Here is a 17,001-nt window from a genome sequence, read left to right as displayed (position 1 = left end):
GAAATGGACAGCAGCTGCAGCCCCAGCCACCTGCCCAGCTGTTAGCTTTGGGTTCACTCCCAACTGAGAGCTAGGAAGCGCTTGACATTGATAGATGATTGGTCAAACTCCATCAAGGCTTTGGAGAATCATTAATCACCTCTAGGACATGCAATAAAGTAGAAAAACTGGGGAGCAGCTCTCGGTTTTAGATTTCATCACAAGCATTTCATGCAATCCTATGATTGCTGAGGGAGAAGCCTCTGAGGGCTAATATGTCATCAGCCTGAAGCTGTGAATGCTTTTAATTCAGGGAATGCATTGCCTTTGTGCTGGGGGGAGGGGGGGTTGGCAACGCTGGGAAGTTATAAGGAGCTGAAGGGTATAAAGTGATATGTTATCCTGATTTGGTTTGGTACTGTGTTGGATCCATGTTTATACAGAGTGGCTGGGGAAATCCAGCCGGATGGGCGGGGAATAATAATAATAATAATAGCAATTACAGTTTCTAAAAACAAACATTTTTTGCTGAACATTTCCTTAGCCCCTTGCTTTGCTCATAGAGTTCCAGACACCTTGGAAGCAGGGCCAGACTCCAACATGGAGAAGAGGAGGTGAAGGGGTGATATGATAGCCATGTTCAAATATATAAAAGGATGTCACATAGAGGAGGGAGAAAGGTTGTTTTCTGCTGCTCCAGAGAAGCGGACACGGAGCAATGGATCCAAACTACAAGAAAGAAGATTCCACCTAAACATTAGGAAGAACTTCCTGACAGCAAGAGCTGTTCGACAGTGGAATTTGCTGCCAAGGAGTGTGGTGGAGTCTCCTTCTTTGGAGGTCTTTAAGCAGAGGCTTGACAACCATATGTCAGGAGTGCTCTGATGGTGTTTCCTGCTTGGCAGGGGGTTGGACTCGATGGCCCTTGTGGTCTCTTCCAACTCTATGATTCTATGATTCTATGGGGGTAGGATCCAAAAACATGGGTGTTGTTGTTGTTTTTAATCCTTACATGAGCTGAACATGTAATGAAATATTTTACTTAACCAAATATTTGGATTTTAACTCTTTTCTCCGAATGAAATGGACTTCACAGTCGCAGAATGGGAGTGCCCCACATTCTTCTTTCTCTGTGAACCCCTTCCCGCCCCCCACAAAAGGTCTGCCGTTGGTGGCTAGAAGACTCTTGGGAATGGCGTGGAACAGGGTGCCTGGAGCTGAGGGTGAGAGAGTGATTTGAGGGAAGTGATGCCTTCCTTATGTGAACAGAAGAGCAGCATCCGATCATTTCTTTCACCTGAGCTGCACTTGGGCTGTGCCCGCCACAAGGTTCATTGTCACAAGAATGACAATGGTGGCTCTCTGAGAATCTGGCTGTAGTACTGCAGTATTTAGTGGAGATGTCTACATTGCAGGAGGTTGGATTAGATGACTCTGTAGTTGTATGATTCTGATAGGTAAGGATGGATCTGTGATACATATGTGTCTACCCTTCCACCCACTGCTACTAATCAGGTTGAAGTCTTAGAAGATTAGCTGCTGGCTTCTTTTTTAGGACTGCCCAAAGAAGAACAAAGGGACGCAGGTGGCGCTGTGGGTTAAACCACAGAGCCTAGGGCTTGCCGATCAGAAGGTCCGCGGTTCGAATCCCCGCGACTGGGTGAGCTCCCGTTGCTCGGTCCCAGCTCCTGCCAACCTAGCAGTTCGAAAGCATGCATTTCCATGCGCTGCTCTGGTTCACGAGAAGCAGCTTAGACATACTGACCACATGACCCGGAAGCTGTACGCTGGCTCCCTTGGCCAATAAAGCTAGATGAGTGCCGCAACCCCAGAGTCGTTCGCAACTGGACCTAATGGTCAGGGGTACCTTTACCTTTTTAAAGAAGAACAGGATGCCACAGTGATTATTTTACTCATACGTTTGCTTTATTTTGACAATATTTTGTAAAAATATACATTAAATTGATGTTTCTGAGCACATTATTTCTCAAAATAGGAATGCATTTTGGTACATTTTTAATCAAAAACTGTAGCACATTATGTATGTATGTATGTATGTATTTATGAACATTTATAAGGCACATAATTTTTAAAACAAATGTAAAAGCCAGGATAAGTGGTGGATAGCTTCAATTTTATCTACACATTAGTCCAGTTAGTGTAGATCAGTTCAGCGTGTATCACAACTGGCAAAGATCAAATTTCTCATGTATCCCTACTAATAAGCTGCTTAAAATATTTCTTAATGAACTCAAGTATCAGACATGTAAATTACATTAAGCTTGATAGGGAAAATCTCTGAGCTATTGAAAAAATTAGTCTTATGGAGAGTGTAGCACTTCTTATTTTGATCCCTGGGGGAAAATATTAGCTGGGCCTGGCCTCAGCAGGATTTATCCATTCTAAAGGAAATCAGCCCTGAGTGCTCACTGGAAGGACAGATCCTGAAGCTGAGGCTCCAATACTTTGGCCACCTCATGAGAAGAGAAGACTCCCTGGAAAAGACCCTGATGTTGGGAAAGATGGAGGGCACAAGGAGAAGGGGACGACAGAGGACGAGATGGTTAGACAGTGTTCTCAAAGCTACCAGCATGAGTCTGACCAAACTGCGGGAGGCAGTGGAAGACAGGAGTGTCTGGGATGCTCTGGTCCAGGGGGTCACGAAGAGGAGGACACGACTAAACGACTAAACAACAACAAAGCATATTTAAATTCAAATTCAAACTGTTGGATGCCCCGAGTTCTGTTGCTTTACCTTAGTTATAATCAATACAGTAGTTTGGGAACTCTGACTGGATTTGGAAAGAAATACGTACTATTGCTGTAAATTTGCAGAACTTGATGGAGGAGTGGATTATACATGGGTTGCATTTGTAAAAGCTGTAAGTTAGTGTACCATCATACCATCATAGAGAGAGTGTTGGTCTATTTTGGTCAAAGGACTATCGTGTGTCTTCATGGACTTCACAGGCTCTTTTTATATCCAGGAGGGCCCTGGAGGAAGCGCAGGGCTGCCAACATTCTGGGCTGTTAATGCCTATCAAATAGCATTGCCTGTACATGCGGAACTTTGTCATGAATGTCAGGCTCAAATCCCCCAATGGAAATGATTGAGATAGCCAAGAACTATATTGAGTCTCTTTGCTTTTTGTGGACCAAATGAGATGTGATGTTATTCATGTCATAGCCTTTGCACAACTGATTATTTTTTTTAAGGCAAGCAGTGAACAATAGGAAAGGGCTGTCTTTAATGGCATCAATCATTATCCCGAGTCTAGTAAGGCAATTTCTGTTCCACACAGAAGTTTGATAGAGCCTTTCTAGCTCCCGTTTTATTCCTGTAATTGTTGGCAAAGTAGCCAAACAGAGGGGAAAACAATTCTAAATCTGAATTATACTGTCATGGAATATCTCTGGCTAGGCAAGCAGAGGTTTATCTTTTATTGACTTATTTATTGATTTATTATCTAATCAATAAAATAGTTTGTCAACTATTTACACCTGTTTTCTAGAATATATTTTTTTGGAAAAACATCGATGTTTCTATCCTGCATCTCCATGGTTTTAGGGTTTTGGCTGCTACAGTTCTTCTTCCCATGGAATTGGAGGGTGATTGTAAAATTATGGAAGCACAGTCCCATGATGGGGTCTTGACACTTCAGGTTGATCTCAGTAATGGCATTTCTTTATTTGTATTAATGTTTATATCCCATCTACAGATGGAAAAGCCTGAAAAAACCCGGAAAAATTGGGGGGAAACCCAGGTTTTTTCGGTTTTTTCTCCAAATGGGGAAAAATGGCTTTGGGGGGAAATGGGGGGGGGGACTAGTTTGTTTTTTCTCTGGGTTTTTTTCCAGGCCTTCCCGTCTCTAGTCTCATCAGAGACTTCTTCACATCTTCTCAAGATGTATGGGCGTTCCCAGAGACTGTTTGGGGGACAACTGATTTTCTATCAGGGAATTCTCACATTGTCATGGGAGGTGATCGAAATGCTTGGTCAGGACAAGCAAATTTGTAAATATGTAGGCATCTTTTCAACAGATATTTCCTAAGCAAAAAGTTTAATAAGAGTCAGCAGAATCTTACAGCACTAGCTTATAGGGGGTTTTTTCTTCCTAATTTTGAATGACAGGCCTTTGGATGAGCCAGCAGGCCACAGTACATACCTTTCATTGGGGGAGGGGGCAGTATAGTAGTTTTTTCTTAATTCCCCCTTCTTTACTTCCTGAGGTAAAAACCTCCTCAGCAGAGGATCAGCTGGAAGGTGGCCATTATCCCATCCAATTGCTTATTCAACTGACAGTCCAACTTATTAGATCTACCAAATTGGGATGCAGAGAAAGCAGTGCCCATTAGTGCTCCTTTCCTGCTAATGGTTGTTTATCCCAGGAGTAGGAGAGACACATGGAGATGTTTCTGAGGGAAGGAACTCTAGCCGCTCTCTTGCACTGGTAACTTTGAAATGTGTTAGAATGAATCAATCAACTCAGTCCTGGCCTTTACCTTTCTTCCCCCTTTTTGTCTCTCCCCCCCCCCCCTTTCCGCCTTTCCATTTCAGCCCATCACTTTATGGTGGTCAGGGCATGCCATGAAGTCACCTATGGGCAGTACATCCAGGAATTTTGTCTCAGCAAGTTTCAATCTGACATGGAAACTCTCAGGAAGACTCTGTGGTGTGACTGGGATTTGACTTTGGGGTGAGTTGAAATTGTTTTGTCCAGTGGGAAGAAAAGAGCTATGTAAACATCTAAGAAATGGCATGCTGGGATTCTGGAGTGTATCTCATAGCCTCCTGCATTGGTGTAAAGAACTGTTTTCTGCTCGCTAGACAAAAGGCTGTGCATCCCCCCTTGTTCCAACTGGCCATATGCAATCTTCATAGTTAACCAACTAGGCTACTTTCAAGGTAATGACAGATAATTTGAGCAACCTTATAGCAAATGATGATTTGGTACATCCCCTGCCCCTGTTTTTCTTCTCATTCTGCTTCATAATCTAGCACAGCGTCCATAATTTGACAGAGTAAAATACAGAGACTTATTTTTAGAACATATTATTACAATGATTTCATCTGATCTAGTGGATGCAAGCCAAAAAATTGAAAATCCTTACATGAGCTGAACGTGAAACAAAATGAAATATTTTACTTAAACAAATACAGTGGTGCCTCGCAAGACGAAAAGAATCCGTTCCGCGAGTCTCTTCGTCTTGCGGTTTTTTCGTCTTGCGAAGCAAGCCCATTAGCGGATTAGCGCTATTAGCAGTTTAAGGGCTATTAACGGCTATTAAAGGTTTAAGGGATTAGCGGATTAGCTGCTAAAAGGCTATTAGCAGCTTAGCGCTTTAGAAAAAGGGGTTGGGGAGCGAAAAAACCCCTCAAGAATCGCAAGACATTTTCGTCTTGCGAAGCAAGCCCATAGAGAAATTTGTCTTGCGAAGCACCTCTGAAAACGGAAAACCCTTTCGTCTTGCGGGTTTTCCGAGGCATTCGTCTTGTGGGGCACCACTGTATTTGGATTTTAACTCTTTAGCCAAAACCCTGAAAATTGAAAAAAGATAAAAATGGCAGCATGCGTTTGCAGAGAATAAAAGACCAAAACCAACTAAATGGGATGCAATACAAATCATTACATATCCTCCCAGTATAGTTATGTTGTAAGATTAGGAGTTTGAACAAGAGAGGGCTAATGAGGACAGGTTGACAGGAAGGGTTTCTTAGTCATCCACAGACCAGGTTTTTATGAAAACAACAGGTAAAACCAGAAACTGAGAGACATATTGGCAAAAGGACCCACCTAATACAGCCCTGGCTGGGAATGTTGCCACCAAGGTGCCAGCTCAAAACAATGGAGGGTTCTTCGCGTCAGTGACTGGCTAGAACAAGACAGAGAGACTCACCTGAGGCCTGAAAAATAACAGTAAAAAAAAGAAGCCTGAGAGATTGCAACCTAAAAGCCCCCACTTTGGAATTCCAGGTGGTGAGAACAAACACATAGGGCAATTTATTTCTTTATTTAGTTTGAGGAATTTATACCCTGCCTACTGGCTGAGGTTCTAAAGAGCCCTGAGGCTGACCAAATGGAGCAGCCAGAGGTTTGTCCCTCACAAGCCAAGAATTCATCACTGACATCCCCTGGCTCTGGTGATAGATGCAGGAAGCACTGCGAGGTGAGGAAGAGAAGGACTACTTAAAGGAGCCACTATGCTGCCTTTCCTTGAGATATCACCAAGCCCTGCCAGATCCTGAGAACAGCCTTTCCCCATTCATGGCGGCAACTGGCTCTGGCTTCAAGCCCCCACCAGCTTGGCAGTTGCCTAAAGCCAACAACAGGGGCGGCCCATCCTGTTTCACCACCGGAAAGGTGTGTGGCAGTGGCTTCTGGCAAGATCTCTCTCACAAGCTCTGCAAGGTCTTGCCAGAAGCCCCCTGCCCTGTGCCACCCCAGCAGCTGGGGAGGGGCTGGGGGATTCCCCTGTGCAAGGCGGCTGCTTCATTCTGCCTCGTGGGAGGGCTGGCTTGGCCACCAAAAAGATACAGGGTAAAGCTGTGTGCCAAACCACTCTGTGCATCACCCCAAAACAAGATACACACTACCTTTCACCTGCTTGCCCTGAAACAAATAATTTAGTTCATTTGCATCCTACTAAGTTCACCCAAATCAGTTCCTCTTCTGTTAATTTACACTCCCAGTTAATTTCCCAGCGAGAATCAATCCTTTTCTTTTAGTAACTCCAGTCATCAGTCTTTACACACCCAAATTAATTTAAACTAAACTAAACTAAACACTAAACTAGGTTCAAAAGTAATTCTGGTATCCAGGCAAGATTGCCCCCTGCACCTGTTACTAAAAAGGGGGATAAAACTCAGGAAAGACTGGCAGGCAGAGTATTTTATGTGAGGAGATGACTGCACAGAACCTGCTTCTTTGCAGTTACTGCTTCTCTGCTCTTTGCTTGAAATTAGCCTACCAATCTAGGCAACCAGCAAGTCCAAATCTTGAATGCACCGAGGAGCTCTAATTGTTTCATGTCGGACAAAAGCACCTGCTCTCTGATAATACACTTTATTTCTTCCTTTTAAGATTCCTTGCCGTTGCTCCTTTCAACAAACCTCTGCCATAGGGAATCCTAAATTAGTAGCAAAGATATAGAAACATGAAAAGAAAATGACAGTCAGAAAAGCCCTTGGGGGGTTTCAGAAGATTTTTCTTTTCTTTGCTGATTCTGACTTTGCTTTCCAAATAACCAGCAAAGACATCTTCACAGATTCCCCTCCGCTGCATCTCCACGAACTATACCTTCCAGTGTTTACCCTTTTCATTCACAAGGTCATGAAGAAAACAGCTGGTGACTCCTGACTTCCTCCTTTGCTTGCTCTTCCACTGTGTGCCTCCCAGTTTTGAAAAAGGAGAGACGCGAACAAGGAATACTAAAGCCAAGCCAAGCTCAGTGTTTTTCATCTCCTCAATCGCCCTCTTTCCACATGCCCTCCCTCCTTTCGGGGATGAGTGAGCCACACAAAATGACCTGGGCTTATTTCCTCAAATATGATTTACATGACAACAAACAAATGCACACGGAAAAAGAACCACCCTAAAGGCAAACAATCTATGGTCAGATGCCGCAGCAAATGACAGGCACTCGCCTCCATAGTCTCATCAACAGCTCCCTTATTCCTAGAGTGGCGATGGCGCTGTTACTACAAGAGAGCCAGCTGTCTCTCCTTGGCCCTTGGTTTCCCCCAAGTGACTAGGGGTGGCTGCTGCCTTCTTTTCCACTTGTTGTTATTTCCACCTGCATCTGGGTGTTTCTTTTCAGGGCAGGGCAGAATTTTTCCTATGGGACAATGTGATTGGTGTGTTTTTCTTTCTTCTCCTTCAGCTTATTGGTTGAGCTGTGCCAAGCTATGTTGTGCACAATGGGGGGGGGGGGAAGGCCCCCTAGGAAAATATGTTGTCTCAGCCATCAGGCACAGACCTGACTGTACGGCCAACACCCATGGCCTATCTCTCCCCCCGCCCGCCCCAGGCCTGCATTCTTGGCTGTGGTTTCAGCAGGAAGCTATGGGACACGCGCCAATCAGAAATGAAGCAGCATGTCCAACCCAAAACTGGTGCAGGAGGGGCAAGTAGGTTTGAAGGCAGAGTTGTATACAGTCTAACCACCTTGGTCCCATCATGAGCACAAATAATCCTGAATGCACATTAAAAAAAAAAAAGTTGTCTGGAAGAGCCCTTAGATTCCTTACAACAAAATATGCTGAGAGAGAGAGAGCGCACCCCATTTACACCAGGCAGAGGGAAATATTTAAAGCTGAGCTCTGCGTGCCACAGATTGTACTTTTTCATGAAGTGGGGCGTCCTCTTTAGTAATGATAAATCTTTTGGAGGTGTAGATTAATACATTCAACACCTGTTATTTCTGGCTCTTTTTAGACAATTATCAGTGTGCCTGGCAAACAGTCACTGTGCATATTAATATGGATATAATGAAAGACCCAACACCATGTGACTATTCTGCCAAGGAACAGTGAAATGACAGGTCTTCCTACGCCTGCTTTCAGGCAACCTACGCTGGCAGTCAGCTGCCTTCGCACCCGGTAATCAACATTCTTTTAGAACTTGGCATGACTTTCTGGGTACACGGCTGTTTGTTGCAGTAAATACACAATGTGTGAAAAGGAGCCAAATGGGAAGCGGACACTGTTGGCCAAGGCTGCCCACCCATGAAGCAGGGTGAAGCAGCTGCCTTGGGCAGTGAAAGGCCCAGAGACTGTGCCATGGGGGTGCCCCTCCCCTGCCACTGCCTCCACCACAAACAGAGAAGTGGCCCCGGCAGCAGTGGGATCTCACTGAAATCTCCTGAACGCTCATGGAGCGTGAGATATATCGTGAGATTTCAGAGACATCTTGCCATAAATCAGCACCACTGCCCGCACAGCTTCTCCACCAGCAGCGGCAGCAGCAGCCCAGAGGTGATGCGGGCAGAGGTGGGGGCAGCATGGTGGTGGGGGCAGAGCGGGAGGACAGGACTTTACCTTTCGCCTCAAGTGGCGTGATGGGAGGTGCCACCCCTGGTGTGGTGCCAGTGCCCTGAGTTCAGGATCTGTTTCAGCTATCCCAAGCAGCTCACTGGTAGGCGTCTGATTCAGTAGCTCATAAGTCCCTGATTCAGCCTCTGGCATCGCCATGGCGATAACCAGGAGAGCCTGATGGCATAAATGGAGTCAGCGTAAGGCAGCTTTCGATATTCACATATCCTGGTTGCCAGCACCGCGATGCCCCTTTGTGATAAGCAGCAGTAATTTACATTCACATGCCGTAAAAGTACAGAGCCGGCAGCGTGTTCTGCAGCTCTGTTTTCCCAGTGCCCTGCATGTCTCAGTTTAGTATACTTTATAATAATGAGACAATCCAACATGCAGTCAGATAGACTGTTTTATATGTGCATTGGGTCGAATTATTTAAAGTCTTTCTACAAATGCCAACTCAGAAGTGGGGCTTATTTTCACATTGGATTTCAGCCAATGACATGTTTCATCAGCCAGGCTTTTAATGCATGTTAATATTGTGGGATGGGGGACGCGGGTGGCGTTGTGGGTTAAAGCCTCAGCGCCTAGGGCTTACCGATCGAAAGGTCGGTGGTTCGAATCCCCGCGGCGGGGTGCGCTCCCGCTGTTCGGTCCCAGCGCCTGCCAACCTAGCAGTTTGAAAGCACTCCCGGGTGCAAGTAGATAAATAGGGACCGCTTACTAGCGGGAAGGTAAACGGCGTTTCCGTGTGCGGCTCTGGCTCGCCAGAGCAGCGATGTCACGCTGGCCACGTGACCCGGAAGTGTCTTCGGACATCACTGGCCCTCGGCCTCTTTGAGTGAGATGGGCGCACAACCCTAGAGTCTGTCAAGACTGGCCCGAACGGGCAGGGGGTAATATTGTGGGATATGGACTTTATTTAACTTGCTTTGACTGCTGCTTAATGATTTTTAGCTTTTATATTTTTAACGTTTTGCTGCTGTAAGCTGCCTTGTTGGCCCCCTTTTTAAAAAGATGTTGTAGAAATTATTTTGTAAATAAAGAACGGGATGATACTCTGCAGTTTTAGCTGTGAATTCCGTAGTGGCAGCTGGAAGCAAAGTGAGAAAATAGGTGCTTTGATAAATAGATGCAGTTGCAGGGCATGGGATAAGCATAGGAATGATCCAGGATGAAAAAGGGTCAGGATCTGAAAAAAAGTTTCAGGGTTTTAGCCTCTTTCTTAGAATCTCCGGAGGAAGGAGTAAATCTATGAACCCCCCACCCCCACATTTCAGGATAGCCCTTTTCCTCTTTTCTAGGACAAAAAGCTACTGTACCTCAGTAGCTTTTTCTGAGGAAAAAGCAGAACTGAGAGGTGGACACTTAAGTCAGGCATCAGAAATACATTTTGAAAACATGTGGGCAAAGTTCCGCCATGCCTTCAACTCCAATAGACGTGACCCTGGGCAAATCTAAAGGGAAATTGTGAATAATTTCATTGCAAGATTGTCCTCAGATGCGACATAGTCAGCCACCAGGCCCTTCTCTAGTTGGGCCTTCCTGATGCATCATCAAGGAAGAGGATGGCAGTTACAGGAACCTATGAAGAGATTGCGGCTTGAGCTCTGAAGAAAGTTTGCAAAAATCTGAACTAATTGTGAAATGCTTATGTTCTTCCACAGCATACATTGAATTACCTGGCAGGATCAGGGTGTTTTTAATGCTTACTGAAACACTGGCGGAGGAAGGTGGGGGTGGGGGGGTGCGGTGCGCACCGAGTGTCAGCTGTGAGGGCGGGTGACATCGCCGTGCCACACACACCCGCTCGCTGCGGGGGCAGCACCCCAGATACTCGCTGCGCGGGCGGCGGACCACTAGGGACGAGGCTGCCGCAGGCGGCTAGCAGCGCACCCCAACGCTTGTTGCACGGGCCACTAGCAGTGCCCCTCCCAATGCTCGCCGTGCGGGCTGCAGGTGGCTAGGGAAGCTCGCTGTGAGGGCAGTAAGTGATGCCCCCCTTACACTTGCTGCATGGGCGGTGGGTGGCTAAGGACGCTTGCCGTGCAGGCAGCTAGCCCCGCCTCCACACCGCTCCGGGTGCCGGGCCAGGTAGCTCCACCCCTGCTTCTGAACCCAGTTTCTGGATCTTTTAGTTAAGGCTCCCTTCTGAAGTTCAGGTCAGCAATTCATTGTCCATGCCATTTCAGTCACTAAGCTAGAATCTATTCAGGCCCCAGCAATGATTTATTTCTCATATACTCCTTGGCACCACAAAGGATCTCTTGTGGTCCAGGGAACCCACTTAAGGATTCTATACAGGCTCTTGGATACCCCATAAGGGAAAAGGAGCAGCCCATAATGGTTGTCTTCTTGCCCTGTCCAAAGTGTGCTCATCAGCCCTAGATCAGCATGGCTGGGGAACCTGGGGCCTCCAAATGTTTTTGGACTTGAATTCCCATCAGCCATGTGGCACTAGTCAAGGAATAGGATAGTGGTAGCCCAGCTACAGGTTTCCCATCCTTTGCCTACAGCTAAGACTTGCCTTAATCTAAAGTAATCGTTGTTGATTTTTGGTCTCTTGTGACAGATGCACTTCTGAGCTCTTTGGGTAACAACTGGTTTACTGCAGATCCAACAGGGAATATGCAAAAACTGTAGCACTTTCAAATTGCTACTCTGATCAGTAAATAGAGCACCAAGACAAAAGTTTATGCGATAGCATCCTTTGGCAGAGGGAAATATTTAGGCTGATATTTGTTGGGATTGTGCTAATTTTGGCAGATGACAGGCACCATTCAAACATTTTCAATGACAATTTTCCTTCTTTTTCCACTGTGACTAATCTTTTGTGGTTTGGTTCTCCATGAGAAGCTGAAATCTGCCTCACTCTCTTTAGATATGAAGCAGATGACAATTGAGCTATTTTTAATTGGATTCCAGATGACATGGAGTGGTGCATTGGCCAAAGTGGCCTGCGCTGGAATAGCCTTGGGGTGACAGCATCATGCTTCTCAACCCACATTACTCTAACATGGTGTGCAGCTGTTTCACTTGGGCAAGAGTATCCACTGTGTGCCTAGGAAGACGGTGCATAAGCACATATATTTTCATTATTGTAATTAAGCAGAGGCTCTTGTTGATGTTTGTTTCTTCTCAGTACTGATGGGCAGGAAAGCAAGTCGATCTTGCCTGGCACACGGTTCAAGCAACGAAGAACAACATATATTTCTGGTAGGAACATATGAAGTGGAGAACTCTCCCCTTGCAGCTGAAAATAACAACATCTGGTTAAAAAGAAAACAACTGCCTCACAGTATCAGATGGGATCACCAAATCCAGGAAAATCAAAAGTACTAGCAGAAGAGAAATGTTTCTGTTGCATTTCCCTCCTCACTACGTTTTTTTTTAAAGTTGCCCCTTAGAAGGTTTTTGTGTAGCCTGTTTTCTCATACGGATACAGTGGTACCTGGGTTTAAAAACAGCCCTGTTTACGAACTATTCGGTTTACGAACTCCGCAAAACCAGAAGTGGTGTCCTGGTTTGCAAACTTTACCTCGGTCTAAGAACGGAATCCGAACAGTGGAAGGGCACTGGTGGTGGGAGGCCTCATTAGGGAACGCGCGCCTCAGTTTAAGAACGGACTTCCAGAACGGATTAGTTCATAAACCGAGGTACCACTGTACAGCTGCAACAAGGAGGCTTCCAGAGAGATATGGCAACACAAAATGTCTATGGTGCTTAAGGTGGAAGTGCACATCCCTAAGGAGGTTCAAGGCCTTGGAGTACACTCTTGCTTCTCTCCCCACGCCCAGGATGCTTGAAACATTTCTTGGTCCCTTCAGTTCTTCTTCTCCTCCCCCAAACATCAGACACTCTCATCCCCAAGGGAAAGAAAGCCTCTAATCATTCATTCCACAGTAACAGACTGATTCCACCTATTTGAACCCAGCATGCTTTTTCTCTCATGGATTCAAGCAGATGCCATTTGTTTGTGGAACAGCAAGATCAGCAGTGACAAAGAAACAGCTGCAAAGTATTTGCAAATGGTAATCAGGATGCAACCAGAAAATAAACTGGATTTTTTTTTTATGTTGAAGAAAGATTTATATCATAAATATCCAATGTACTGATCAATAATCCCATATCCATTTTGTATCATGGCCTGCAAGAATTATCTTTCAGCCAAATAACCAATAAATATCTTGTCCTTTGCCTTGGGCAGAAAAAAGCCTTTGGGTCAGCCGCACGTGGGCACAATCTTCACAGCCACCCAGAGGAAAAGCAAAAAGCAGCAGGAGCATGTTGCTCCATCTCCTCATTCTTGCTGTGTGCCCAGAGTGAACAGGCAGCAACAGCTTAATGGAGCAGGACCAGTGGGCCGCAGGAGTCGGCCCTAGATCCCCCTTCAGGAGTGTGGGCCTCAGGCAGGTGCCCAGCAATGCCAGCCCTTGATTGCAGCTTCTGGAAGCTCCCGACCAAGAGCTCACAAACAGGCCGTGCAAATAGGGGCGTTTGCAAGGGCGTTTAGCGGGGGGGGGGGTTAAGGGGGAGGCCCAGAGTACTGTCTCATGGTATGCATAGGACCAAGAGACATGGAGAGCGAAGAAGCTACTGCAGTGACCTGTAACACCTGTGGTATATTTGTCTTCCTGCTGGGGGAAATGCAACACTACAGTTGTAGCAAGTGCCAGCTGGATGTCTTGCTGGAAGAGAAGGTACAGCAACTTGAGACCCGTCTAGTCACACTTTGAGCTACAGGACAACGTTCAGAGCTTCTTGACAGAGCTGAGTTGATTGTGACTGAACAGCAAGACGGATGGGGTGCCCATTGCAAGAGACTAACCTCTGGAGGAATGTGATGCACAGAAGTAGGACAGCCACAAGCCATGCAGTGTCCTTGGAGCTGCAAAATCACTTCCACTCTCTCACCTCGGACACTGATTCTGGGCCAGAGGAGCAGTTACAGACCTCAGAAAACACCAAGGGGGCAGTGAAAGGTACAACAGAGCACAGAATGATTCCTGCCACTCCTCAGAGACAGGAGGAGTTGGACTTGCAGGAGTCCTTTTCCATTATTGACCCAACCCCTTCAGATCTAAGGATGAGCATGTCGATAACCCACTTTCTACCTTCCAAGGAGATGATATTGTAGAAAGGGAATTGCAGTCTGGAGAAGGAAAGCTGAGAGGAAGGAGCAGGAAGTACTCAAACCAAAAGGTTCCTGTCTCTGTAACCTATAAGCTCCAATAGACAAGAGGGGAAGACTCAAGAAGAGCAGTTGCAGACCTTCGAACACTCCAAGCAGGCTTTGGAAGGCACAGTGTTTAGAGTGAGGAGGAAGAGATGAGGGGTGGTGATCGGTGACTCCCTGCTGAGGGGGACAGAGGCAGGAGGGTGGGGAGGAAACAGGGTGCCATGGGAGGTGTGCAAGAGATGGGCTGCAGCTTACAGTGGGTGGCAAGAATATGTTTGCCAAGAGTCTCGCAAACCTGATCAGAGGAGCTTTATTTTTTTAATAAATATTTTTATTAATTTCCAATTATTAAAATCCAATATAAACCACATTTTATCAATGTCAAATTAGAATTTAAATTCAAATATACAGTGGTACCTCAGTTTACGAACTTAATCCATTCCGGAAGTCCGTTCTTAAACCAAAGTGTTCTTAAACCAAGGTGTGCTTTCCCATAGAAAGTAATGGAAAATGGATTAATCCATTCCAGACTTTTAAAAACAACCCCTAAAACAGCAATTCAACATGAATTTTACTATCTAACGAGACCATTGATCCATAAAATCAAAGCAATAATAAATATACTGTACTATAAAATAAATAAAACAGTATTGTAAATGATAAAAATTAGAATTAAATTATTTTCTTACCTGCACTTATGATAGTCATTGTTTGGATGGGGGGCTTTTATCCTTTCCACAGTCACACAATCAATCAATCAGTAGCGGAACAGGGATCCACATAGACCCTTCTCCCGTGCTGCTGTGGGAAATGCTCCCTAGAGGGCGCGCCTTCCGCAGCAGCATTGGGGGGGGGGGGTTGCACACCTGCCAACCTGGGGCTACTCAAGGGTTTGCAGTACCAGCACCTTTCCCCCTCAAAGGTTAAAAGTGTGGCACTTGCTCTAACTTCATGGTGAGTACTATGAGGGGGGAAAGACTTTCTGTTGGTCATCAGGCATTGGCTTTTCCACCTTCCAGCCCTGGGAGCTTCCCAGACCAGGACTTTCAGAAAAGCAGAAGCAGTTCGGAAGAGAGGAGTTTAGGGATATTTAGAAAAAAATAATTTTATACTTTGTGTGTCCTTGTTTCTCAGTTTGATCCTTTTATATGGTTTTGTATGTTTTGTGGTATTTTATGCATTGTGATTTGCTTTTATTTTTATTGATTGTAGATTAGTAATTCTTTATTGTAATCAATACGTGTAAACTGTAAACTGTTTAATTATTATTTGATGTTTAATTTTACTGTTTACTATCAGATTATAATGAATTATTAAATATTGCTTTATTTGTTATAAGTTGTTTATTTTAAAGTTATTCTGACGTTTTATATAGCTTGTTGCTATTAATGTTTGATGTTTTATTATGTTTTTATATGTGTTGGAAGCAGTCCAGAGTGGCTGGGGCAACCCAGCCAGATGGACAGGGTATAAATTAAAAAATATTATTTTTATATTATACTACCAGCAACATTTTTCTTTTAAAAAAGCACTGGCACCATCCATGTTGAATTATTCACTGTCTTGAGTTTGCAAGCCAAGGGGGCTTTCGGTTATTCACGAGACAGCATTTGCAAATGTACTTCTTCATATGTACAGGTTCACTTGCAGCATAAGCCTTTTAAATGAGCTGATTCATTATGCTATTCGTTGTTGTGGTAGCCTGACTGCTGTTTCTAAAGGGAGCTTATCTGAGTAGTTATTATAGCACAGCTGTTTAGATGGCTTGGAATGGATCAATATGATTGATATGGAAGAGTAAGTGCGGTGGTTCTGGGGAGGCTGAGAAATCTGGCACTTAAATGGATGCAGTTAGTAGAAAGTGGCTGCGTCAATGGAGATGTGAGCCATTCTCTTCCATTACTGAAAGTCCCCCCCCCCCCCGCAGGCCTGGTTTGGTCACTGATGACAATTAGGCTGCCCTTTCTCCTGAAGCAAATCCTATTGAGTTCAATGAGACTTCCTTCCACATAAGCAAGTAGAGAATTGCTGCCCAAGGCAAGTTTTTGACTCAGAGGCAATGCTGTTAATGCATTTGTTGCTTGTATCACACTTGAATATTTAGTCAAACGGGATCTTCCAACGAAGGATCACTACAAGTTTCTGTGCAGCTGCTCAGTTTCTTGCAGTGGCCTTGACTTTAATCTATTGACTTAAATAGTAAAAGTCACTGTCCTAGTTCTGTACTGCGTCCTCTACTCACTTATTGCCCAACTCAGGAAAAGTCTGGCATGCTGGTTTCCCGTCAGGCCGGTGGGCATCTGCGGCCATGGTGAGCAATTTCTATTTGCGTTGTTATGTTGGGCACAAGGGCAAGTTTGGCCACGAGTTTCTCAAGTTCCGCCCTGATGGGAAACCGAGATATGCAAACAACAGCAATTATAAAAATGTCATGATCAGAAAAGAAGCCTACGTACACAAAAGTGTGACGGAAGAGCTAGAGGATAATCGAGGACAGTGAAATCACAAAGAAAATGATGCCTTATCAGCTCCTCCTGACAGAGTTGGTCGGCAGGAATTTGAAATTGTACCTGGTGATGAACATATCTCTTTTACCACATCAAAATTTGTTCTCTTATTGATTTAAATCAGTCCAAGGATCCAGAGGGTCTAAAAGTATTTTACTCAGTGCTTTTTTCTAAAAAAAATGTTTAAAGGTACTCTTATTTTCCTACTCATATTGAAATACTGCCCCTCAATGTCTCCAGAGACAAAGTATGAGTGTTCTCAAACCATGAACCTGGTGCTTAAGTTAAAACAATTCTTTAAAAATATA

The 17,001-nt window shown here is 44.9% G+C and overlaps 1 protein-coding gene across 1 annotated transcript in view; it reads left to right on the top strand.

The window, feature by feature from the left end:
• The window catches only part of RAMP1 (receptor activity modifying protein 1), a 43,762-nt gene that overhangs the window by 8,361 nt on the left and 18,400 nt on the right, over positions 1-17,001 (top strand). The window contains exon 2 of the mRNA XM_083403192.1: positions 4,538-4,676. Coding sequence (XP_083259318.1) covers positions 4,538-4,676 — 139 coding nt within the window. The remainder of the gene's footprint in view (positions 1-4,537; positions 4,677-17,001) is intronic.

This window comes from Podarcis tiliguerta (assembly GCF_965153285.1).
Source record: "Podarcis tiliguerta genome assembly, chromosome: 1".
NCBI lineage: Eukaryota > Metazoa > Chordata > Lepidosauria > Squamata > Lacertidae > Podarcis > Podarcis tiliguerta.
Note: the sequence above shows the minus strand (reverse complement) of the source record. Positions and strands in the feature narration are given on the sequence as shown.